General features: G+C 36.1%; 1 protein-coding gene across 1 annotated transcript in view; it reads left to right on the forward strand.

The window, feature by feature from the left end:
* Window positions 1-22,414, forward strand: part of ACVR1C (activin A receptor type 1C) — an 82,928-nt gene extending 60,514 nt beyond the window's left edge. The window contains exons 4-9 of the mRNA XM_055572517.1: window positions 377-607; window positions 3,167-3,334; window positions 4,642-4,798; window positions 6,834-6,958; window positions 9,182-9,312; window positions 19,945-22,414. Of these exons, the coding sequence (XP_055428492.1) occupies window positions 377-607; window positions 3,167-3,334; window positions 4,642-4,798; window positions 6,834-6,958; window positions 9,182-9,312; window positions 19,945-20,070 (938 nt within the window). The 3' untranslated portion in view covers window positions 20,071-22,414. The remainder of the gene's footprint in view (window positions 1-376; window positions 608-3,166; window positions 3,335-4,641; window positions 4,799-6,833; window positions 6,959-9,181; window positions 9,313-19,944) is intronic.
* The last annotated feature ends 2,521 nt before the right edge of the window (window positions 22,415-24,935 follow it).

Below are 24,935 nucleotides of genomic sequence, written 5' to 3' on the forward strand. Positions count from 1 at the left end.
ACCATATATTTTATTTAAGAGGATAACAGCATATACTTCTTAACCTTTATATATTTAGTAAACTGACTGATTTTAATGTGCAAATCAAAGAAATTTCCAACAATTTTGGAAAGTTAGATATCTGCCATGGCAAGCTATGTTCAGGAAATTTTTATTTGTGAATATGAATAGAGAAATTCATAGCAAGAACCTATAGTATTTTTTGAGCATGCTTTGACATTTAAGTTTGGTATAATGGTGCTTATTTCTTCAAAATCAGTAAAATTATTAAAGCGCTTAAATGTTTGCCTTTTATGTGAAAATAATGGTCATCATGACAATTATTTTCTGGCAATTACTTGTTTTTAATAATCAATTTCATGTTTTCTTTGGTTAGGTCTGCCTCTGTTGGTTCAAAGAACAATTGCAAGGACGATTGTACTTCAGGAAATAGTAGGAAAAGGTAGATTTGGTGAGGTCTGGCATGGAAGATGGTGTGGGGAAGATGTGGCTGTGAAAATATTCTCCTCCAGAGATGAAAGATCATGGTTTCGAGAGGCAGAAATTTATCAGACAGTTATGCTGAGACATGAAAACATCCTTGGTTTCATTGCTGCTGACAACAAAGGTATTTTCAACCTAATTGAGTTCAGCAAATAAAATGTTATGTTTATTATCAGAAGAGAATAAATAATCTCTTTGTTTTAATAAAATCTCCATGAAAGTCTGATTTCATTTTTGAAAAAAGAAGATGCTGTCCTCTTCTCCACAGGTAAACGTGCAATAAATGTACAAGAAAGGAGGGCAGATGAGTGATATATAGCCATGATGACACTATAGCCAGTTTGATATTTAAAGTATCTGATGACTGGTATGGCACGGAACTAACCAATCAGAACAGAAACTTCAACTGTAACAGAGTTCTGGGAGAACCCTGCCATGCTAGGTTTTATCCCTTTAGTTGCTGAGTCATAAAAAGATCTGGAGGCATCTTGAGGGTTCCAGAGTTGCTTTGGGTGTCTAGGGCAAAGGAATACCATTGGAGGTTTTGAATAGCAGCTGTTAATTAAACAGGACAGAAATGTTTCAATATTTTGATAATTGATACAAAAATACCAATGAACGATGACTGAATATTCATCTTTGTTAGGACTATACTTTCCTCTGTACATCACAATTCAACTCCAGGACTCAGGTTTTCTATGAACTTTATTAGAATGGTAGCAAGCAAGGTAATTTTAGTGAAATTAATGTACTTTAGATATGGTTTATATCTTGAGGTTTAACATTAACAACCCCAAATAATAACAACTTTCTGAGATTTGTGGAACAAGACAGATCATCACCTTTTTGGTATAGAATTCGGTAGTCACATGCCCAGTAATCAGGGACTGAATATAAAGCCTGTGTATTACCTAAGCTGGCTTTCTTCTTTTTGCATAGCTTTTACTCATTCGGCTGTGAAATAGTTCCCTTAAAGATAAACAGAGAACAAAAGTGAGCAAAACTTGATCCAGTCCATTATTTTATTATTTGAATCATTAATACTCATTAAGAACCTTGGAAGGGTATTGATTGTAACCTCTGTCTAAAAAACCAAATTATCTGTGGCTATTAGAAACCTACCATTACCTATGAAATTTAAAATCTATGGTTACTTCTATTAATATAAGCTTGATCATGAAAATATTTATGATTAATTAGATAGCCAAAGAGAAGCTTATTGTTGTTATATGTTTTGCCCATAGTTACATTTGTTGATGCCTTGTCTTTTCTGATTTGCCAGGGAGAAGGTGAGTAAAGCCAGGGAGAATCTTAAAAAAAAGAGTCTTTCCAAATTCTTAACTATACTATTGAAAATGAAACATTTCTGATTAAGTTGTTAAGAACTTATACTTTTTCTGTGTAACATTGAGCTAAACTATCTACTAATTAGCTTAATTTGCAATGTTATGAAAGTAGTAATGACTGTAGCTATATGGTTTATCCTGATGGACCTAATTTAATCATTACATTTATTGGATTATAAAATAATGTACACAGGAAAGATAACCCCTGATTGTTTCTTATTCAGTTTAACTGGTTTACCTTTGTTGATGGCCTCCTTGTCTGTGGCTTTGATTCCAAATGGTCTCTAACATCACTTTCATCTTCATGCATTTCTATGTCTTTTGCAACATTTACAGTTTCACTTTTTAGTCAACTCTCTGACAAAGACATTGATACGAGAGGGCAAAGATAACCACTGGTGTTAAGCAGGGAGAGATGTGTAAGGATTAATTTTATTAATATATGTAGTCTGTTTTTTTATTAGTAAAATTTATCATGTTATATTGATCTTTGAATTCCTCAGAAATTTTATCACTACCTGGATTTGGAAGTTAAATATTTGGATAACCAGGAGCTCTTGTATGTAAAGCACTAGGTGGAAAAATTCCTTACCAAATGTTCATTAATTGTAGTTTCTTTTCACTGAGGATAAAAACTGGTCAGGACTTCCCAGGGCTATTGCAGGCATTTTATTCTGAAAGCTAAAGTGAAGTCTAGGGACTCTTAACACCCAGATAATTTTTTAGGCTAATTTGTGTTCTGCTAAAAAGCTTTTATAAACTGGATTAGCTCTTGGTTAAATAAGGTAAATTATTTGAAAAGGTCTAGTAATTGTGATTGGTACTTAATATAAGCTTTGAAGGAAATTGTAAACTTCGTATTTTGAAATGTGAATAAGATGAACATGCTTGGAATAGTAGAGCTTTTATGATAGTAATAATACTTCGTGTAAATTTGCTATATTTCTGTTTCCTGTTGGTACAATCTTTCTTAAAAGCTCAAGAATAATTTATAACACAATGCTGAGCCTAAGTGCATCTCTCAGTAGTTTCTCCTATAATGTGGTTGCTATTACCAGCAGGTATTGATATAGAGGGAAGAAGAAAGGATTGTTCAGTTGTGGGAATCACTGCCTCCCAGTGTCCTATGGTGGTGGTGGGTACATGTAATAGGTTCTACTCTATCAATAGGAATTCATTGAAAATTGTCATTCTACTAACTCGGATTGTATTATCACTGAAGGAATTAACTTTGCTTTATTAACAATACAGATGTACTTTAAATGCTGACATTGGTTAAAAGCTTTTCGCTTCTTTCTTAACATAAACTTACAGCAACAAAATAATTTTTCTGTTAGATAATGGAACCTGGACTCAGCTTTGGCTTGTCTCTGAATATCACGAACAGGGTTCCTTATATGACTATTTGAATAGAAACATAGTGACAGTGTCTGGAATGATCAAGCTGGCACTATCAATAGCTAGCGGTCTGGCCCACCTTCATATGGAGATTGTTGGTACACAAGGTACGTATTTTCTAATTGTTTTTTCTCCTTGAATATGAGGATAGAAGCACTAAGTTGTATTTTAGTGTTCAGTGGGGTTTTAGTTTATTACAAAAAGTTATCAAATGTAAAGAAACACTAAAAGTACTTTATAAAGCTGAAGGTTTTGGCATGATATAGCCAACTCTTACCTACATACTGATCATTTTGTATACTAGCCATAATAATATTTTTATTCCAAGCCTCTCTATTGTCACCATTTAGCATATGTATCTGAGAGATCTTGCTTTGGTAGCAAATGCTCCATTCTCAGAGGTTACAAATAATTGAACTGTTTTTAAAAAATTGGAAAGGGTAAGGTGATCTTAAAAATACTTCTATACCATGTACTTGAAAGCCAAATAATACACACTGTCTCGTCTATTTATTGAGTTAATAGAGAATTGGCTCTAGAAAGTTGTTCTTGTCACTGTAGTGCTTCTCAGATTTGGATTCTTGATCCCTTTAAATGCTTAAAAATTATTGAGGACCCAAAAGTTTGTGGATGTGGGTTATATCTGTTAATATTTACTATATTAGAAACTAAAATCGAGAGATTTAAAAACATTTATTAATTTACTTGAAGTATAATAATTAATAATTAAATATTAAAATAACAGTTTTAAAGCATAATTTTTATAATATAAAACCCAATCTAGTGAAAATAGTGGTTTTGTTTTGCACATTTGCAAATCTCCTTAATGTCTGGATGTTCATACCTGTTCTTCATTTAGTCTGCCCCAGTATGTTGTTATTGGTTAAAGTGTGTAAAGAAAAGGTGACATCACACAGATATGTCATTGAAAAAGAGCTTCAAGGACTGCCAGGGATCTTTGGGCCAAATTTGAGGACTTCTGTTCTAGGATAATAAAAGTTTGAAACTTGTTTTTTAGGAGAATTTTTGCTATGTTCTTATGTGGATGTAATAATGCTAATACTTTCCCTACTTATTCAACAAATATTTATTAGTGGCTACTAAATGTCACCTAGTATTCTAAGTAAGGAGGGATGGTAATGAGTAAGACATAACCACTGTCTTATGTAGCCTACAGTCTACTTGGGAATGACAAATAATGCCTACAAATAAATAAGATAACTCAGTGATAAAAGCTATGAAGAAGGCAAAATGGGTGTAGTCTGATGCGGGTGAATTGGGATGTTGATTAGGGGTCAAGGAAGACCGTTCTTAGAAGGTAACATCTGAGCCAAGTCTTTCAAAATGAATCCTTTTGGAGAGATTCAGTCTTCAGTAATGGAAAAAGTGAATATATTTATCTTATGCTTCATAGGTAAACCTGCTATTGCTCATCGAGATATAAAATCAAAGAATATCTTAGTGAAAAAATGTGAAACTTGTGCCATAGCAGACTTAGGGTTGGCTGTGAAGCATGATTCAATACTGAACACTATTGACATACCTCAGAACCCTAAAGTAGGAACCAAAAGGTAAGATAACATATTTTGGTAGCATGTTGTTGTTTAGTTGCTAAGTCGTGTTCGATTCTTTGCTACCTCATACACTGTAGCCCACCAGGCTCCTTTGTCCATGGCATTTCCCAGGCAAGAATACTGGAATAGGTTTCCATTTCCTACTCCAAAGACTTACGGCTGCCCCATAAATATGAATGCCTGGGATATGTGTTTAGAGAGGAGGGCAGCATATGCAACATCATTAGGCCTAAGAAAGCAAGAATTCTTCTCTGGTTTACTGAGAAATCAGTGGCACAATGGCTATAAAGCAAGGAGAGTTGGCATTTAATCATACAGAAAGTAGCTATTTGGGTGGGGAATCAGTATAGAGGGATGATGGAATTGATGGTGATACATTACTTTTAGTGTGCCACATCCAAGAATACATTTTCTTACAGAGAGGAGGAAAAAAAAACCCACCACATCAACAATGTATAGCTCCTCCAAAGCCTCTATATTTCATAAGTGATCTGAAATTCAAGGCTATTTGTGTATATTCAGACTCTAAACAATAGATATAGAATCAACATTCAGACAAGTAAGGGACTCTTACAATGAATACATATATGTGCTATTCAGTTCAGTTCAGTTCAGTCGCTCAGTCATGTCCCACTCTTTGCAACCCCATGAATCGCAGCACGCCAGGCCTCCCTGTCCATCACCAACTCCCGGAGTTCACCAGACTCACGTCCATTGAGTCAGTGATGCCATCCAGCCATCTCATCCTCTGTCGTCCCCTTCTCCTCCTGCCCCCAATCCCTCCCAGCATCCTCTCAATACTTAAAAATATTATATAATATATGGTTATACTTATCCTATGGTTGTACTTATCCCAAAGTCTCTCAAGTTGATGTGTATTAAGATACTATGAGTTTGGACACAGTTCCCACTTCCAAGGAACAGAATCTCTGAAAATTAAGAACAAATATGATATAAATAAAGCATACCACACATATGTCAAGACAGGCCCATTAGTAATGGGATTTCTGGTGTTTTCCTATTATAGCCAGACTGTAGCCATATGGCCAGCATACTTCCATTTCCTTTCATTTGAACTTCAGGATCTGTGCTATTTGGCATAATTCCAGGTTTATTGACCTTGAAATCAGAAACAACCAAAACGCTTTCCTGGGGTTGTTAAAGGCCCTTGATTGAGAGTAGAGAATATCTAAGCTGGTATAGTTAGTGTACAAGCCATATTTGAGATTCCAGGCTGAGTCCTTCACTTGGTTTCCTGGGAGACTTTAATGGTCCCCAGAAACACTTCAGGATGGTTTATTCAGACTGGGCAAGCCCTAAGGGATCTCTTCTCTTTTCCCCTTAAAAGGCAAGCTTTAACCTGTACTTCGGGGAAGCCCTTGGATACTGGATTCCTTCAGAGAATCTAAAACTTAAAAGATTGGGAAGAGTGTTGCATCCTCACATTTCTGAGAAATCCTTGAAATCTCCCTAGGACAGCTTGGCTCAGTCAGGTCCCATGGATTGTAGAATTCGATTTAATTCTATTCAAATAGCCTGAATTATCTTGGTGCCAATATGTAATATGAATATATGCTTCAAAGCCAGTGTATTCAGTTGGCCAAAAAGTTCATTGGCCAAGCCAATATAATAAAAATGTTTATTCAGAGTAGGTATTTGTGGAATAATTCTGAGCACTGTGTACCAGGCCCACCATGATGAATAAAATATACTCCTTGACCTCAAAGAGCTTTCTTGGCTACAAACTGCTGGTGGAACTTGAGTTCCATCTTTTCTGTTGGGTGCTTTCCAAGTATTTGGCTCCTGACCCACATGTTTTAACACTAGGATGACCTCTAGTTCTATTTTTAAAGTTTTTAAAATTATCTTTTGATAACTGTATTATTTAATTTTATTCTATTACAGTGGCCCAGGACAACCTGTAAATTTGATGTAAACTGCCTTAACTTATATATCAGGATTAATTAAGATTGTGTTTTACCAGACTGCTATAAAATCATAGACGGAATCTGAAATATGCATGTTTTTGAAGGTACATGGCCCCTGAAATGCTTGATGATACAATAAATGTGAATATCTTCGAGTCCTTCAAACGAGCTGACATCTATTCTGTTGGTCTGGTTTACTGGGAAATAGCCCGGAGGTGTTCAGTTGGAGGTAAGATTTTGGAAATACTCTTTGTGTTTGCCTTTCCTTGGTGCTTGAATTCAATGCACTGTATCAAATTATTTCTAAACATTTAAAAGGTTATCTTTGTGATATCTTTCCAGTGGTAAAAATGGAGCATCTTGAACAGAATGGAGATTTTAAGTTGTAATTACTGCTTAGTTCTCCTGATAATTCTGGTTTCCATAATAATATTTTGCAAAGCCCTTGAAATTTTTTCTGTTTAAGCTCTTTTCCTATTTTATATCAGAAATGAAACCCAAAGAAGCTAAATGGCTTGCCAAGGCTACAGGATTTAAATTGAAGTGTTCTGGTTTTCAGGCTTTTCTTGTTCTTTTCTTTCCGGTGATGATGAATATGTGAGAATTAAAGTGGAGGGCAGAGGTGAGCAAAGACTAACTTCCTGATTCTGCTCCCAGCAGTTTAGAGATTAATGAGAAGAAGAATTTGGGAGGATGAAACCCTGTAAACACAGGCTGATGAAATTGTTGCATCAGTGGAGAAAAGTTAAATCTTGGTAGAAAATGATTTAGAGTTTTCAGTTTCAAGAGAGACAGAGTTAGGCCTAAGCTTTGGTTTAGCAACTTCCTGAATATCTGACTATAGGTGAGGTATGTGGGCTCACTTTCCTCATCTGTAGAATGAAGATAATAAAACTGACCTCTTGGGCTTTAAGGATTCAATGGACAATTCAATTAACTCATGTAAAGCTTTTAGTACAGAGCCTACTCCGTAAACAGTAACTGTCAAGATTAAACCACTGCCAGTTATTGCATTTTGTTTTGATGTCATTTTGCCTTACATCAATCTTATTTTTTTAAAAAACGAAAACCTTACAAGGTTAAAATTATATTTGAATGAGGAAACATGCTTTTCCCCTTTTATTCCTAGGTTAGATAGTAAAATATTCAGGAAGATGAGACTATTTATAGAAACAATAGGGTGGTGCAGAAGCAAAACATGGACACTGGAATCCCCAAACCCGGGACTGAGTTCCAGACCTGCCACTCAGTAGTGACGTGACCTCGAGCAAATTCACCACACTTTGTGCCTCAGTTTCCGGATTCAGTAAACATGGGATAATCTGATATTTTCTTTAGTCACTGGTTTTGAGGAATAATTAGTTAAAACATGTAAAGGACTTAGATAGATACTCAGTAAATAGCAAGATTCAAAACACATTTGTTATTATTTTTTCAAATTTCATACTGATGTTTGCCTAGATTTGCTTTTAGATTTTTATCTTTAAATTTTCTTCCATAGTTTAAATACTAATTTAGTAACATGATTTGAATTTCACTTTCAAAATTATGGCACTTTTTATATACTTAAATTAAAAAAAAACATAGTTAATTAGACTGATTTTGTAAGAAAATTCTTAAATTCAAGTATCATTTTGATAATTAAGATCATCTTCAAATACTTTTGGCCATTTCTCTGGAACCTTCTCAGATGTAGTACTTCTAAAATCCAAATGTTAAAAAACTCAGCTTTTGAAAGATTACCTAACAATTTTCAAAAAGAAGAAAGCCATTTTGTTTTGAAAAGGATAAACATACTTTATTCATGGAGAAATATACATCATTCACAGATCAATGAGGCTCTGCTGTAAATTTTGCAATTAGGTATTACTTTTGAATTGCAAGATGGCATTTTATGGAAATCCAAATTTATGTAATTTTATAATATGAAATTATATTTTATAGTTATTAAATGTTCTAGAAATATAATGTTTTTATATAAAATTAAGTGTAATATATAATGTAAAACAGTATATTTTAGACAATATTTTTTTCTAGAATGATATTTCTTTTTTTAAATTAATTAATTAATTAATTTTTTTTTTACTTTACAATATTGTATTGGTTTTGCCATACAGCAACATGCATCCGCTACGGGTATACACGTGTTCCCCATCCTGACCCCCCCTCCCACCTTCCTCCCCATACCATCCTATTTTGTTTTATATCATATAAATAATTATAAAAATTATATACATTTTTATAATAAAAATTTTATAAACATATAACTACTCAACTGAGAGCTTTCATCTTGTAGGTTTGGTTATTACAGTGATACATAATTTGAATAAGCCTGATTTTCCAGTTTTCCAGCATGCCACTTGTTCCTAGAAAACTTAATTGGTATTATTTTCAAATAAACATCTTTGTTTATTAGTCACACCAGGAAATTTATTATGTAAATTTTTTATAGGAATTGTTGAGGAGTACCAGTTGCCTTATTATGACATGGTGCCTTCAGATCCCTCGGTAGAAGAAATGAGGAAGGTTGTTTGTGACCAGAAGTTCCGACCAAGTATTCCAAACCAGTGGCAAAGCTGTGAAGTAAGGCTATGTTCTTATATATATTTTTCCCATTATAATTTTGAGGCAAGTATCAGAGAGGATTTTCAGACACCATGTAGTTCCTTTCTCTTAATCTAGGCCTCCAATTCATTTCACATATGTGGGTATATGTCTTTGTATAGGCTTCGGAAAGATTTTATTCCCTTTAGCTGTTGGTATCATAATGCTAAATTATGTGACAGGAACTACCTTGCCATCCCAGTGACTTTACATAAGACTTTATTTCTTGCTATGCCAAGTCCCTTACAGGTTAGGCAACTTTCATCAGCATCTGTGCTATATTTGGTGACTCGGTAATCCAGGTGACTTTGACTTGGGGTGCTGCTATTTCAACACATAGTTCCAGAGGTATAGGTCAGGGGAAGGGAGAAGCTAGAGGGTCAGACACCAGCTCTCTAGTGCTTTGCCTCAAGTGACACACAACGCTTCCACTCATGGTTCATAGACCGGAACCAGATACACAGTCCCATCTAACTGAAGGGGGCTGGGGATGTCAGAAACACAGGCATATTCAGAGGGTAGTCAATGTTTGTGCTACACAATTATTACAATTTTAGTCATCCTTATACTCAACAAATTATTCTTAATCCCTAACTTATGGTTTTCTTTCATCAGAAAACTTCCCCATGGCAGGGATCATTGTTGTTTATCTCCTTATCCTGAACCACACATGTAGTAACCATCATAGAGCAGATATATTGCAATGCTTGTTTTGCCTATGTGAAGAGATTCTAACTCCCACAGGAAGTAGAAGGGAAGGTAGGGGAAAGACTATAAATCATCCAACAAATTCCAAAACTATTTTAATGCTTTAATCTCCCCATCCCAATTACAACTGTTTATCTTCTGTCATGTTTAAGTGTAATGCTTGAGGTCTTTTTTTAGGTGACATATTTTCGTTTTGGCTTTGTCATATGTCATGTCTTAAACAGTTATTTTTTCCCCTCATTTTTCCTTTCCTTCATATTTCACTCAACTCATTTTCTATTTAAGGCAAGATTTATGTCCTGATATTTCTATTTTGTTTAGAATACAGGTAAAGTATTCTATATAGGTAAAATATACTTATTTTAGAAGCAGAATTTGAGGCATTTATAACAAAATTTAAATTAAATTAAAACTTTTTCTAACATTATCCATTTCATGCATAAATGAAAGAATATTAACACATATATAAATTTAAAGGATAATATTAGAATTCCACATTTAAAAAATAGAACACTTCTAATACCTTTGAACATTCTTTACCCTTTTGAGAGGCTGCTATTGTAACTAATAATTTTATTATTACTTTTCTTTTCTTTAGAATTTAGCTATATATTTATGGCTAACTTTTATTTGTGAAATATATTATTGATACTATGGATATTCTTCTTAGTTTTTTTTTTTTTAACTTTACCTTATATAGTACAGCTATTATTGGTTTATTTTCATATCTGTATAGTATTCTATTGTATGGATATACCACAATTTCTTTTTTTCATTCTGCTGTTGATTATCATATGTGTGATTTTTAGCTTCTTTTAGAACAACACTGCTCTGTGTGTATATGTCTGTACAAATTATTTCTTTAGGATATAAAACTGTAGATTCTTTTGGAGTGTCCACATAGATGATCATTCAGTTCAGTTCAGTTCAGTTGCTCAGTCGTGTCCGACTCTTTGCAACCCCATGAATTGCAGCACACCAGGCTTCCCTGTCCATCACCAACTCCCGGAGTTCACTCAGACTCATGTCCACTGAGTTGGTGATGCCATCCAGCCATCTCATCCTCTGTCGTCCCCTTCTCCTCCTGCCCCTAATCCCTCCCAGCATCAGAGTCTTATCCAATGAGTCAACTCTTCGCATGAGGTGGCCAAAGTATTGGAGTTTCAGCTTTAGCATCAGTCCTTCCAAAGAACACCCAGGACTGATCTCCTTTAGAATGGACTGGTTGGATCTCCTTGCAGTCCAAGGGACTCTCAAATAATGAGAGTTCTAGAAACAATCCTCATAGCTTTGTTATTGCAATTTCTAGGACTTCCAGTATAATGTTGCCTGGGAAGGATGATAGGTTTGCTCCTACATCTCTCACTTTTGAATGTCATATTTGTTGTGGGTTTTGCTCATAAAAACTGACTTTTGTTTGATAAAAGCTTTCTTCCTATCTCTGAGGTGATATGTCATTTCTGCTTTAGTGTCTTATTATGATAGATTGCATTTATGGATTTTCCACTGTTAAACTAATCATGCATTCCTAGAATAGGCCTAACAATGTCATTTTTTTACAATGAATTTTCTACATTTTATGTAATGAATTTGTTCATTTTTGCCCAATATTTTAGTTCTCTTTTGTTTTGTATTAATCCCACATATTAGATATTTGTGAGATATTTATACCATCATTGTTTTTTTCTGAAATTGTGAATATGTTTATTATTTTCTTTGTTCAACATTCCTTCTTGGCTCTCAGAGCTTCATTTTAAGGTAATTTTCTGATTTTTTCATGTGCATCTTCTAAATGTATTTTATTTGAATTGCTTTTTAGTGAGGATCTAAAAGTTGTAAGTTCTTTCAGTGTTTGGGTGTCTGAAAATATCTTTATTTTGTCCTCAATTCTGAACAAATAGTTTATCTGGGCATTAGAATTTAGGTTTGCAGTTATTTTCTCTAAGTACTTTAAAGATGTTATTCCACTGGCTTCTAACTTCCATTATTGTTGTTGAGAAGTCAGCTAATTTTAGATTATTTTTAGTTAATTTATCTTTTCTTCCAGACCTCTTTAAGAACTTCTTTATGTCTTTTGCATTCTGAGTTTCTCTATGATGTATTTGGTATGGATATCTCTTGATTAATTTTGCCTGGACATTTTGGACTTTCTGATTCTTAAGATTTGTGACTGTCTTCAGTTGTGGAAAATTCCGAGCCATTATCTCTTCAAATAGTTCATCTTTTCATTTTTTTTCTTGCCCATTTTTAGAGAACTCATTGTATGCATGTTAGACCATTCATTTTACTTTGCTTGTCTCTTATTCTTTCCTATTATTCATATTACTGCATTTATGAATAATCTCTCATATTTATCTTACAGTTCACCAATTCTATATTTACATGTGTCTAATCTGCCATTTGGGCTTCCCAGGTGGCACTAGTAGTGAAGAAGCCATCTGCCAAAGAGGGAGCTGCAAGAGACGTGAATTCTACCATCCCTGGGTTGGGAAGATCCCCTGGAGGAAGGCATGGCAACCCACTCCAATATTTTACCTGGAGAATCCCATGGATAGAGGACCCTGGTGGGCTACAGTCCATACGGTCATGAAGAGTCAGATACAAATGAAGCGACTTAGCACAGCACAGCACAATCTCTCATTTAACTCATCCATTTAGGTTTTTATTATAATGGTTATATTTTTCATGTCAGATTTTACTGACATGAAAAGTACTTTTTCTTTTGTAAATACACTTTTTTATACTAATGTTTAGACTTTTCTCTTTGCTTTTACTTATTTTATTTTTCATATCATTTAACTCTAACATCTAGTGTTTTGATAGGTTTGATTTTCCTATTTTTTGTTTTAACTGCCTCTTGTTAAAGATGGTTTGTTTCCTCATCTGCTTGTGAATTTTCATTATGAATTCAGGTTTACTGCAACATCATAAGGCTAAACTTTGATTTTTTTTCTTTGCCAAGTGTCAAGATTTAGACAATTTTCTTTGAAAGTTCCTTCTATGACCAATTCATCCTTACAGTCTAGACTTTGTAAACATCTTCATCTGACACTTTTTGTGTGCTTTGGACTGTGTTTCCTGTCTTTCACATGTAGTCCGCCAATTCTGAAATTATAGACTGTAAGATCCAAAGATGCCCCCAGAGCAGCTCCTTGCTACAGTGATTTCTTTCACCACTCTGGATTCATGCCTTCTCATTGTTTTCCCTTCTGAGTATTTATCTTATTTATTTACCAGTTCACTTATACTGATTTTTATCATTATTTTATTGTGGTATAATTTACATATAATAAAATGCATAAATTTTAGTGTCCAGCTTGATGACTTTAAAAAAAAAGTATATGTGTATACTTATCATCAAGATCAACACAGAGAATTTCCAGCCCATCCCATATCCATTTTTGTCTTTAATGTCCTTTTGTAGAATATTTTGTAGAATAGTCATTCTGTCATATTCCCATAATTAAATTAATTTTCAATTTTCAATTAAAGGAAAATGTATATCCTCTATAGCGTTAATATCTGTGTTTTTTACAGAATTTTAAAAAATATCTTAATTTCACTGTTCAGTTCAGTCGCTCAGTCTGTCCAACTCTAGGCAACCCCATGGACTGCAGCACGTCAGGCCTCCCTGTCCATCACCAACTCCCTGAGTTTACTCAAACTCATGTCCATTGAGTCGGTGATGCCTTCCAACCATCTCATCCTCTGTTGTTCCCTTCTCCTCCCACTTTCAATCTTTCCCAGCCCCAGGGTCTTTTCCGATGAGTCGGTTCTTCACATCAGGTGGCCAAAGTAGTGGAGTTTCAGCTTCAGCATCAGTCCTTCCAATGAATATTCAGGACTGATTTCTTTTACGATGGACTGGTTTGATCTGCTTGCAGTCCAAGGGACTTTCAAAAGTCTTCTCCAACACCACAGTTCAAAAGCATCAATTCTTCAGTGCTCAGCTTTCTTTATAGTCCAACTCTCACATCCATACATAACTACTGGAAAAGCCATAGCTTTGACTAGATGGACCTTTGTTGGTGAAGTAATGTCTCTGCTTTTTAATATGCTGTCTAGGTTGGTCATAACTTTTCTTCCAAAGAGCAATTGTCTTTTAATTTCATGGCTGCAGTAAGCATCTGGCTCAAGCATCTGGCTCAAGCATCCTTGGAGAAAAATAAAGTCTGTCACTGTTTCCTTTGTTTCCCTATTTGCCATAAAGTGATGGGACTGGATGCCATGATCTTAGTTTTCTGAATGTTGAGTTTTAAGCCAACTTTTTCACTCTCTTCTTTCAGTTTCATCAAGAGACTCTTTAGTTCTTCTTCAGTTTCTGCCATAAGGGTGGTTTCATCTGCATATCTTAGGTTATTGATATTTCTCTCTGCAATCTTGATTCCAGCTTGTGCTTCATCTAGCCCAGCGTTTCTCATGATGTACTCTGCATATAAGTTAAATAAGCAGGGTGACAATATACAGCCTTGACGTACTTCTTTTCCTATTTTGAACCAGTCTGTTGTTCCATGTCCCATTCTAAGTGTTGCATACAGATTTATGTATACAGATTCTGAATACCACACCACCAGATCTGCATACAGATTTCTCAGGAGGCAGGTCAGGTGGTTTATATTCTCATCTCTTGAAGAATTTTCCACAGTTTGTTGTGATCCACATAGTCAAAGGCTTTAGCATAGTCAATTAAGCAGAAGTAGATGCTTTTCTGCAACTGTCTTGCTTTTTCGATGATCCACCAGATGTTGGCAATTTGATCTCTGGTTCCTCTGCCTTTTCTAAATCCAGCTTGAACATCTGAAAGTTCATTGTTACATACTGCTGAAGCCTGGCTTGGAGTATTTTGAGCATTATTTTGCTAGCGTGTGAGATGAGTACAGTTGTGCAGTTGTTTGAGCATTCGTTGGCATTGCCTTTCTTTGGGATTGGAATGAAAACTGACCTTTTCCAGTCCTGTGGCCACTGCTGAGTTTTCCAAATTTGCTGGCATATTTTGTGCAGTACTTTCACAGCATCATCTTTTAGAATTTGAAATAGCTCAACTGGAATTCCATCACCTCCACTAGCTTTGTTCCTAGTGATGCTTCCTAAGGCCCACTTGACTTCACATTCCAGGATGTCTGGCTCTAGGTGAGTGATCTCACCATTGTTATCTGGGTTGTGAAGATCTTTTTTTTATAGTTCTTCTGTGTATTCTTGCCACCGCTTCTTAATGTCTTCTGCTTCTGTTAGGTCCATACAATTTCTGTCCTTTATTGTACCCACCTTTGCATGAAATGTTCCCTTGGTATCTCTAATTTTCTTGAAGAGATCTCTAGTCTTTCCCATTCTATAGTTTTCCTCTATTTCTTTGCATTGATCACTGAGGAAGGCTTTCTTATCTCTCCTTGCTATTCTTTGGAACTCTGCATTCAAATGCGTATATCTTCCCTTTTATCCTTTGCCTTTTACTTCTCTTCTTTTCACAGCTATTTGTAAGGCCTTCTCAGACAACCATTTTGCCTTTTTGCATTTCTTTTTCTTGGGGAGGGGTCTTGATCCCTGCCTCCTGTACAATGTCACAAACCTCTGTCCATAGTTCCTCAGGCACTCTGTCTATCATATCTAATCCCTTGAATCTCTTTGTCACTTCCACTGTATAATCATAAGGGATTAGCTTTAGGTCACGGAGAAGGCAATGGCAACCCACTACAGTATTCTTGCCTGGGAAATCCCATGGACAGAGAAGCCTAGTAGGCTACAGTCCATGGAGTCACGAAGAGTCAGACACGACTGAGCAACTTCACTTTCATTTTTCACTTTCATGCACTGAAGAAGGAAATCGCAATCCACTCCAGTATTCTTGCTTGGAGAATCCCAGGGACGGGAGCCTGGTGGGCTGCAGGCTATAGGGTCTCAGAGAGTTGGACACGACTGAAGCAACTTAGCAGCAGCAGCAGATTTAGGTCATACCTAAATGTTCTAGTAGTTTTTCCTACTTTCTTCAATTTAAATCTGAATTTTGCAATAAGGAGTTAATGATCTAAGCCACAGTCAGCTCCTGGTCTTGTTTTTGCTGACTGTATAGATCTTCTCTATCTTTGGTTGCAAAGAATATAATCGATCTGATTTCGGTATTAACCATCTGGTGATGTCCATGTGTAGAATCTTCTCTTGTGTTGCTGGAAGAGGGTGTTTGCTATGACCAGTGCGTTCTCTTGGCAAAACTCTGTTAGTCTTTGCCCCGCTTCATTCTATATTACAAAGCCAAATTTGACTGTTACTCCAATTATCTCCTGACTTCCTACTTTTGCATTCCAGTCCCCTATAATGAAAAGGACATCCTTTTTGGGTGTTACTTCTAGAAGGTCTTGTAGGTCTTCATAGAACCATTCACCTTCAGCTTCTTCAGTGTTACTGCTAGGGGCATAGACTTGGATTACTGTGATATTGAATGGTTCACCTTGGAAACAAACAGAGATCATTCTGTCATTTCTGAGATTGCACCCAGGTACTGCCTTTCGGACTCTTTTGTTGACTATGATGGCTACTCTATTTTTTCTAAGGGATTCCTGCCCACAGTAGTAGATATAATGGTCATCTGAGTTAAATTCACCCATTCCAGTCCATCTTAGTTCACTGATTCCTAGAATGTCGATGTTCACTGTTGCCATCTCCTGTTTGACCCCTTCCAATTTGCCTTGATTCATGACCCTGACATTCCAGGTTCCTATGCAATATTGCTCTTTACAGCACCGGACTTTACTTCCATCACCAGTCACATCCACAAATGGGTGTTATTTTTGCTTTGCCTCCATCTCTTCATTCTTTCTGGAGTTTTTTCTCCACTGATCTCCAGTAGCATTTTGGGCACCTACTGACTTGGGGAGTTCATCTTTCAGTGTCCTATCTTTTTGCCTTTTCCTGCTGTTTAGGGGGTTCTCAAAGCAAGAATACTGAAGTGGTTTGCCATTCCCTTCTCTAGAGGACCACGTTTTGTCAGAACTCTCCACCATGACCTGTCCATCTTGGGTGGCCCTACATGGCATGGCTCATAGTTTCATTGAGTTAGACAAGGCTGTGGTCCATGTGATCAGATTGGTTAGTTTTCTGTGACTGTGGTTTTCAGTCTGTCTGCCTTCTGATGGAGAAGGATAAAAGGCTTATGGAAGCTTCCTGATGGGAGAGACTGACTGAGGGGGAAACTGGGTCTTGTTCTGATGGGTGGGGCCATGCTCAGTAAATCTTTAATCCAATTTTCTGTTGATGGGGCTGTCAGGTCATGGTGTTAATTTCACTACAAAGGTTTTAAAGAAAGCTTATATGCTCTGAAAGCCCAAGGGTAGAAATTGTTAGCTATTTTATATATAACATGTATAATTTCTTAATTGAAAGCATATTATTTTTATGCAGCTTTGATGGAAGAGGAAAATTTTCATACAATGCATACATAAAATGCATGAAAATATTAACTAATTGCGTTTCAATGCTTATTGATATTCTCAAGAAGATAAAGCTATTCAATTGATTTTACTTACTCTAAAAGGATGTAGTATAAGATGACCACATTCTCTTTCCTTAAATTATGTTTAGTATAGTAGGTGGAAGCCAAATAAATAGTGAAAGTGAAGTGAAGTCGCTCAGTCGTGTCCGACTCTTTGCGATCCTATGGACTGTAGCCTACCAGGCTCCTCTGTCCATGGGATTTTCCAGGCAATAATACTGGAGTGGATTGCCATTTCCTTTTCCAGCGTATCTTCCCGACCCAGGGATGGAACCCAGGTCTCCTGCATTGTAGACAGGCGCTTTACCGTCTGAGCCACCAGGGAAGTCCTGGTAACTAATCTCTACAGAAAAGATTAAATAAATGAAACTGATCTTCATTTCACCTTATGCTAATCAAACATGCCCTTAAATATAATAGTGTAATTCCATAAACCAAAATGCCATTGAGCAAAGGCTCCCTATCATCTCCTGTAGCTACCTTCAAGGTCCACAAATGATAGCTGCAAACCATCTAGCAAGCAATGGGCCATGCACTCTGCCTGAGTGCAGAGCAGACCTCCGGGCCCCTTTATGAGAGGAGATACCCTGGTCTTTTTCTGGGAGAAGTCACACGGTTCATGTCACAGGGGAGACACTATGGATGCTGTCTGAGGGGAGATGACAGGTCTCTATCTGAGGGGAGATGACTTGGTCTCTGTCATAGGGGAGACCCCCAGGTCTCTGAAAAGAGGCTCTCCCTCTGTCTAGGGGAGAGCCCCAGTCTTTATATGATAGAAGTCTCCCTGGTGTCTGTCTGAGGGGAAACACTCTAGTCCCTTTCTGAGAGGAGACACCCTGGTCCCTTTCTAAGAGACATCCTGATGTCTGTCACAGGGGAGACACCCTGAACACTAGCTGAGGGGGGCACTCAGGTCTCTGGCTCAAAGGAAGCATCCTGAACTTTTTCTGAAAGAAATTGTCCTGGTCATTCTCTGTCTGGATATGCCATGGTCCCCCTAGGAGGAGATGCTCTGCTTTCTGTCTGAAGGGAAAGCCCTAGTCTGCGAGAGAAGTTGCTGGGGCTCCTTTCTGAGGGGAGATGCCTTGGTCCTTGTCTGAGGGGAGATACTGTGGTCCCTTTCTGAGAGGGGGCACACAGTCTCTGACTGAGGGGAGAAACCCTTTTCTTGGAGGGGAAATGTCCTGGTCTTTTTGTGAGTTACCTTGATCTCTTTTGGTGAGGAGATGCTCTGGTTCCTCTGAGAGGAGATGCCCATCTCTGTTCAAGGTCAGATGCCCTGGTTCCTTTCAGAGGGGGGATGTCCTACTCTCTGTTTGAGGACAGCTGCCTTTGTCCTTGTCTGAGAGGAGACTCCCTGATCCCTGAGAATGGACACATTGCTGTCTGTATGGGAAAATGCTCTGGTGCCTTTCTGAGGAGAGACACCCTGGTCTTTTTCTGAGAAAAGTTGTCCTGGTCTTGGCCTGAGAGGAGAAGCCATGGTCCTTGTCTGAGGGGAGATACTTTGGTCTCTGTCTGAAGGTAGAGCTCTGATCTTTTTCTAAGAGAAATCTCTCTGGTCTCTGTCAAGAGGAGACACTCTGATCTTTTTGTGAGAGGAGGACCCTGGTCTCTGTCTCTGGGGAAATGCTCTAGTTTCTGTTTTTCTTTTTTTTTTTTCAGATTTATTTATTTATTATTTTCAGCACTGGGTCTTCATTGCTGTGCTTTGGCTTTCTCTGGTTGCCATGAGCAGGGGCCACTCTGCTGCAGTATGTGGGCTTTTCATTGTGGAGACGTCTTCTCTTGTTGCAGAGCACCAGCTCTAGGTGCACAGGCTTCAGTGGTTGCAGCTTGAGGGCTCTAGAGTGCAGGCTCAGTAGTTGTGGTACACAGGCTTAGTTCCTCCAGCATCTGGGATCTTCCCGGACCAGAGATTTAACCCATGTCCCCTGCATTAGCAGGCAGATTCTTAACCACTAGACCAGTAGGGAAGCCCTGGTTCTTTTCTGAGGGGAGACACTCTGATGTCTTTCTGAAGGGAGTTGCCCTGGTCTTTTTTCTGAAAGAAATCACCCTGGTTTCTGTCTGAGAGGAGATGCTCTAGTATTTTTCTAAGGAGAGGTGACTTCACCCTTGTTTGAGAGGAGACTGATTCTCTCTTCTGGTTACCACGTGATCCTTGTCTCAGAGGAGACTCTAATCTCTGTCTGAGTGGAGATGACCCATTCTGTGTTTGAAGGGAGACACCTTGGTGTCTGTCTGAGGGGAGACACGCTGGACAGGATTTTTGAGGTGATTTGACCCTGATCTCCTTCTCCTATTGATTTAAATTTATTATTTCTATATCAGAGCTTAGCATCAATTCCTGCGTTTGTGATTTTTCTTCTCTTGTACTGTGTTTTGTGCTAAAGATTTTGATATTTTTTTCTCTTAAGGCACTCCGAGTCATGGGGAGAATAATGCGTGAGTGCTGGTATGCCAATGGGGCAGCACGACTAACTGCTCTTCGGATTAAGAAGACTATATCTCAACTTTGTGTCAAAGAAGACTGCAAAGCCTGATGATGAAAATCATGTTAAAAAGAAATAATCACACAGCTTTCTTTCTCATTTTCCCTTTTTATGTGAATTTTTTGCCTTTGTTTTGTCCTTGTTTTTGTTCTACCTCAAAGATAATGCAGTGCAGTATTTAAGTGCCCAAAGGCACTACGAAAAAATAACTAAAGTCAAATGTGGGCTGGAGTTGATGTCATCTACTCCCCATGTTGTCTTTAATTTTATTTTGAAAAGCAACACATCAGCTCATCTTTTTATTTAAGGAACATATTACAAAAGTGTAAAATAAGCTATATAAAGTAAGAAAAGTTATTAAGGTTTTATTTTACTTGAATCAGGAGCACATGAATGAATAGAAAAAAATATAAAAGCCCATTTACTTTTTCCCCCAAGATGAAAACTTTTCATTAAAAATGTGAACTGGAACATATTATATCTAAACAAAGCTTTAGATTATATAATCTATGGTTTTTTTCTATTTTTTTTAAAAAATGAATAGGACCTTTAAAAAATTAAACAGTCCTCTGAAGTTTAGGATACAAAATACATAAAAGTAGACCTGCTTGATTGGAAGATGGAAGTGAGATCAGATCACTTACTTGGTTTCTCCTTCCCTGTCCTCCTACTCTTCGTAATGTACAACCACAGCAGCTCCTGAGACAAACAGTTTGAAAGTCACTGAGATTGTTACTTTCTCTTATTTTCACATGAGATTCCTGACATTTTGAATCATTGAGAAATGTCCCAAAGTGACACAGCTAGTGACAGAGCCGGCGTTAGGTCCAGATCTTGTGATAATCCACGTGGTAGGTTTAGCTAGCTTCCTACTTTCCCTTTAATTCCTATAGTATCTCTTCTCCCTGTGGAGAAACAACATCTTTCATGATGATATTTGTGGTTTAGTCAAACAGAAGGCAAATTATTTTGCAGAATCCTAATGGACCTGGATGAACTCCCAGGACAATATCCACTGATGTTTTCCTCATGGAAATTCCATAGTCAACCTATTTGTTAAATAGTTTTGATGTTCTCTCAATACTTCTAGAGATTAATCAGTCATAAAAATCCATTGTCAGAGATTTTTTAAGGCATTTTTTTAATGTTTTTAAGGCATTTCAGAGGTCCCTACTACCTTTGTACATATACATTTAGAAAGAGGAAAAGAGAGGAAGAAATTACTAGGAGATATTTTGAGGAAAAATTAAGAAAACTCTTAAATGAAGTGTAATAACCAAACCTAACTAAGGATTATCAGTAACTGTAAAGGATATTCTCTTGTCCTTTCAAAATGAGCAATGAGTGTGGAAGAATGCTCATGATAATTTTGCTTCTACTTCCTGTAGAGACAGAAGCGAAACATTCTGAATAATACATGGGACATTAGATATTTTTTCAAATCTATAATTCTGCTTTGGCAATGTTAAATCTTCTAAAACATTGTTCAGAATGTTTTTATTCTTCTAAAACATTGTTTCCTAAACTCTGTTCCTTAGAATGCTCTTCTGAGATGATCAAAGACCAAAAGTATTCTTTGATACATCTTAGAAAGTGATACTGCATATTAGCATATTATGTGCTTTGTGGAGTCTAGCAGTAAAAATTGTTACTTGAATTTCTTTAAACTGGATTTCCCAAATTATTTGACTGATGGGACTCTTTTTATAAAAAACAGGGGAAACCTTTTATTAGCCTACGTTTTAGTTTCTGCAAATCATGGCTTGGGTAAGAGTGTTCTAAAGGATGTGCTCTATATAGAGCACAGTCTAGTGATTACACTTCATTCCACTATGAACATATGTTACTGAACCCATCTTCATTTGACTAGGATGAGCTATCAAAGGCAAGAATCGGACAGCTCTGGCTTGCATGTTCTTTCACTCTCATTCATGCAGTTGTCCATTCATTAAAGAATATCTTCCTTGCCACAACTTTGGGTCCAATAAGGAAATAAAAAGATGGATAGGTTCTGTTCTCAGGGATTTTGAAGTCTAATTTGGGAATAGGAACAGGGGTGTGGGTGTTTGGGGGAAGTAAATTGGCAAATAAATATGATACAAATTAGGGTGTCTCAAATTCTGTGTGATGATGGTTTTCAAAAACAAATCCCAATTTGCAGTGCATTTAGAAAGTATCTTTAGTTATTCCAGACAATCTAAATTATGTAATCAATTTTTAAAAGTACATATGGGAAGAGATTCTAAAAAAAGCTTATGTGAAGGGGTAATCTTGCTTGTGCTTGTTACTTTAATTTCTCATAGATTGTTTCTGCATATATGAGAATGAAATTATTTATGTACTATGATTGTATGACTTTCAAACAAGAATAATATTTTCTCTTTTATTCATGTATGTTGGGTGAATATACTTACTTAATTTTAAGAGATGATCTAAATCTCCATTTTATTTGACATTATGTTTTATAATCTATTTGAAAGTGTCCATAATTCCATAATTTTATTGATTCAACTTTCACTCTAGAGGAATCTGTACATTTTGAGATATTTTCCTCATTTTTGTGTTGGATAACTGTACCTCCTAACTGAATAGTCTTATATTTCAATTTCCAAAATATATTTTTAAAGAAAAGGGGTAGGTTAACAAAAATGATAAGGACCTTAACTCTCAGAATGATTATAAATAGAAAATGCTTACAAAATAGGATATAGCTTAGAGCATTAGACAAATTTATTGTATATAACCTATGATGTTAAACTTTATATTGTTTCTTTTTGATAGAGTCTTACTGTGTAATATTTATTTCTTTTGAATTTTGTTATAAGCAAAAAGTTATTCTTCTTAGACTCAGAGTGTCAGTGTTCTTTTCTCCTTTCAAATATTTTGGCTTTGGGTATAATGTGAAGCTTGGGAAAATGCTATTTATGAAATTTCAGTACTGTATAAAGTGGTGATGGAATTTAAATGCAGCATCACTTCCTTAAACTAAGGGAAACATCATTTGTTGTCAATATTTCAGCATGAACTTGTTGCCTTATAAGCTAAGCATTTAAGGATGTAATTGGTACAGATTCTGTTGTGTGCTTTATTCTGTCTAAAATATTTGGCATGTCACATCTAGAATTCTTAATTCATATTCTGACTTGAAAGTTAAGTGAAACATGACTGTGTCGTGCACTATTTTAGGTATAGCACTTGCTTCTCATCTTTATACTTTCAATTAACTTTGCATTTTAAATTTCCATGATTATATGAAAATAGTAACCTGATTCTAGTGTCTGAAGACTTCAAAATCAGCTTTTATTTTAAAATGAAAATCTACAATAGATTCACTAGGTTAGATGTTCCATAAACATTTATTATTTGTAATACTTCTACCTTAGTAGAATTATTAAATAAAACAAAACAAAACTACTTCTACTATCCTGGAATTTTGCCACCATTTGACTTACTGGGGCAGAGAAAACTCAGGGCTATCTTAGAATTTATGCAAAAGTACTGGAGAATCCCATGGACAGAGGAGCCTGGTAGGCTGCAGTCCATGGGGTCGCAGAGTCAGACATGACCGAGCGACTAACACTAGCCTGGCACTAGAGCTCCAGGGAAACTACTAGCAAATCATCCGAAGGCAGGAAACCCATGTTTGCCATTATACAAATTTCAACTTAAAAATACTTAGCAGGGAATAGTTTCTGGTTAGTTATTTAAAGTAAATATGGAAATGTAATTCATTTAAATAAATTGAAAGTATGGATATTTTATTTCCCATAAAGAAATCAAGAAAGTAACAATAGCAAATGAGTGAAGTTAATGTCAGTTGATGTTTTCAATAATTGTTCTTTTAGATGAATTTACAACTACAGCATTTTAAGTTATTTGGAAATGTATAAGAATTAGTATCTTAAGATGGTGTCATTGTGGTTTTCAAAGAGTTTATAAATATTTTTTCTTTTGTGAAACATACTACTTCTATATTTGATAATATTTTGTGTTAATTCCCTCCACAAGCTACTACATGGACTTGATGTGTTATTTAGTAAAGACAGTAATCCCTTTGTTCCTGAGAGTTTCTTCTAGACAGAAAAAAATTTCAGTTGGAATACAAAAATTTCATTGCAATGTTAAATAGAATTTCTGTAGTATAGAAAATTTTCAAAGTGTTTTAATGCAGAATTTTAGTTATTTGACTTTTTTTTATCCCTCTAGCTTTTCTTTTATATTTCATTATTTTTCAACTCCTTTTAAAATATTCTCCCTTACGGTCTCCCAAAATTATTTTTACTCTCTAATTAAAAAAGAAGACTAGTTACTATGTAACTTAACCATGCTACTATTTAGGCTTCTAATGAAGGGAGAATCCCTTGGTGGTCTAAATTATTTTAGAGGTATCAGAGAAAATTGAAACCCAGTATTTGGGAATTGCAAAGGATATAAGAGATTTTATAATTCAATTCCCATATTTTGTAGATGAAGAAAACAAAGATCAGAGATTAAACAACTGCTAGTTATTAGCAGAACTAATATGAGAACCCAGTGGTGATACCTACCACAGTACCCTGCCATATCCAACATTTACTAATTAAAAAATAATTAGCATCTATCTGCACCTACCTTAAAGGTAAACTAATGAACGTGGCAATGATCAAATCTCACTTCTCTTGATTTCTGCTAAAACAGTTGGCTCACTTATGATGAGATTAGTGAGAAAAACCAAAGTAGGCTAAGGAAGAACTGTAAAATAGTTGTCAATCTAGGTAGGCAGCCATTGGAGTGCTGAGTAAAATTTAGGAATTTTGAGAATATAGAATTTTTTCATGCAAGTAGTGATAGGAGATGCTTCATGGCTCTTCTTGTCTCCTTTCTATAGGGATTGTTTTTTCTCTGTATACATTGGAGTGGGAGTAAAAAATGATTTG

This window comes from Bubalus kerabau, chromosome 3, assembly GCF_029407905.1.
Source record: "Bubalus kerabau isolate K-KA32 ecotype Philippines breed swamp buffalo chromosome 3, PCC_UOA_SB_1v2, whole genome shotgun sequence".
Taxonomy (NCBI): domain Eukaryota; kingdom Metazoa; phylum Chordata; class Mammalia; order Artiodactyla; family Bovidae; genus Bubalus; species Bubalus kerabau.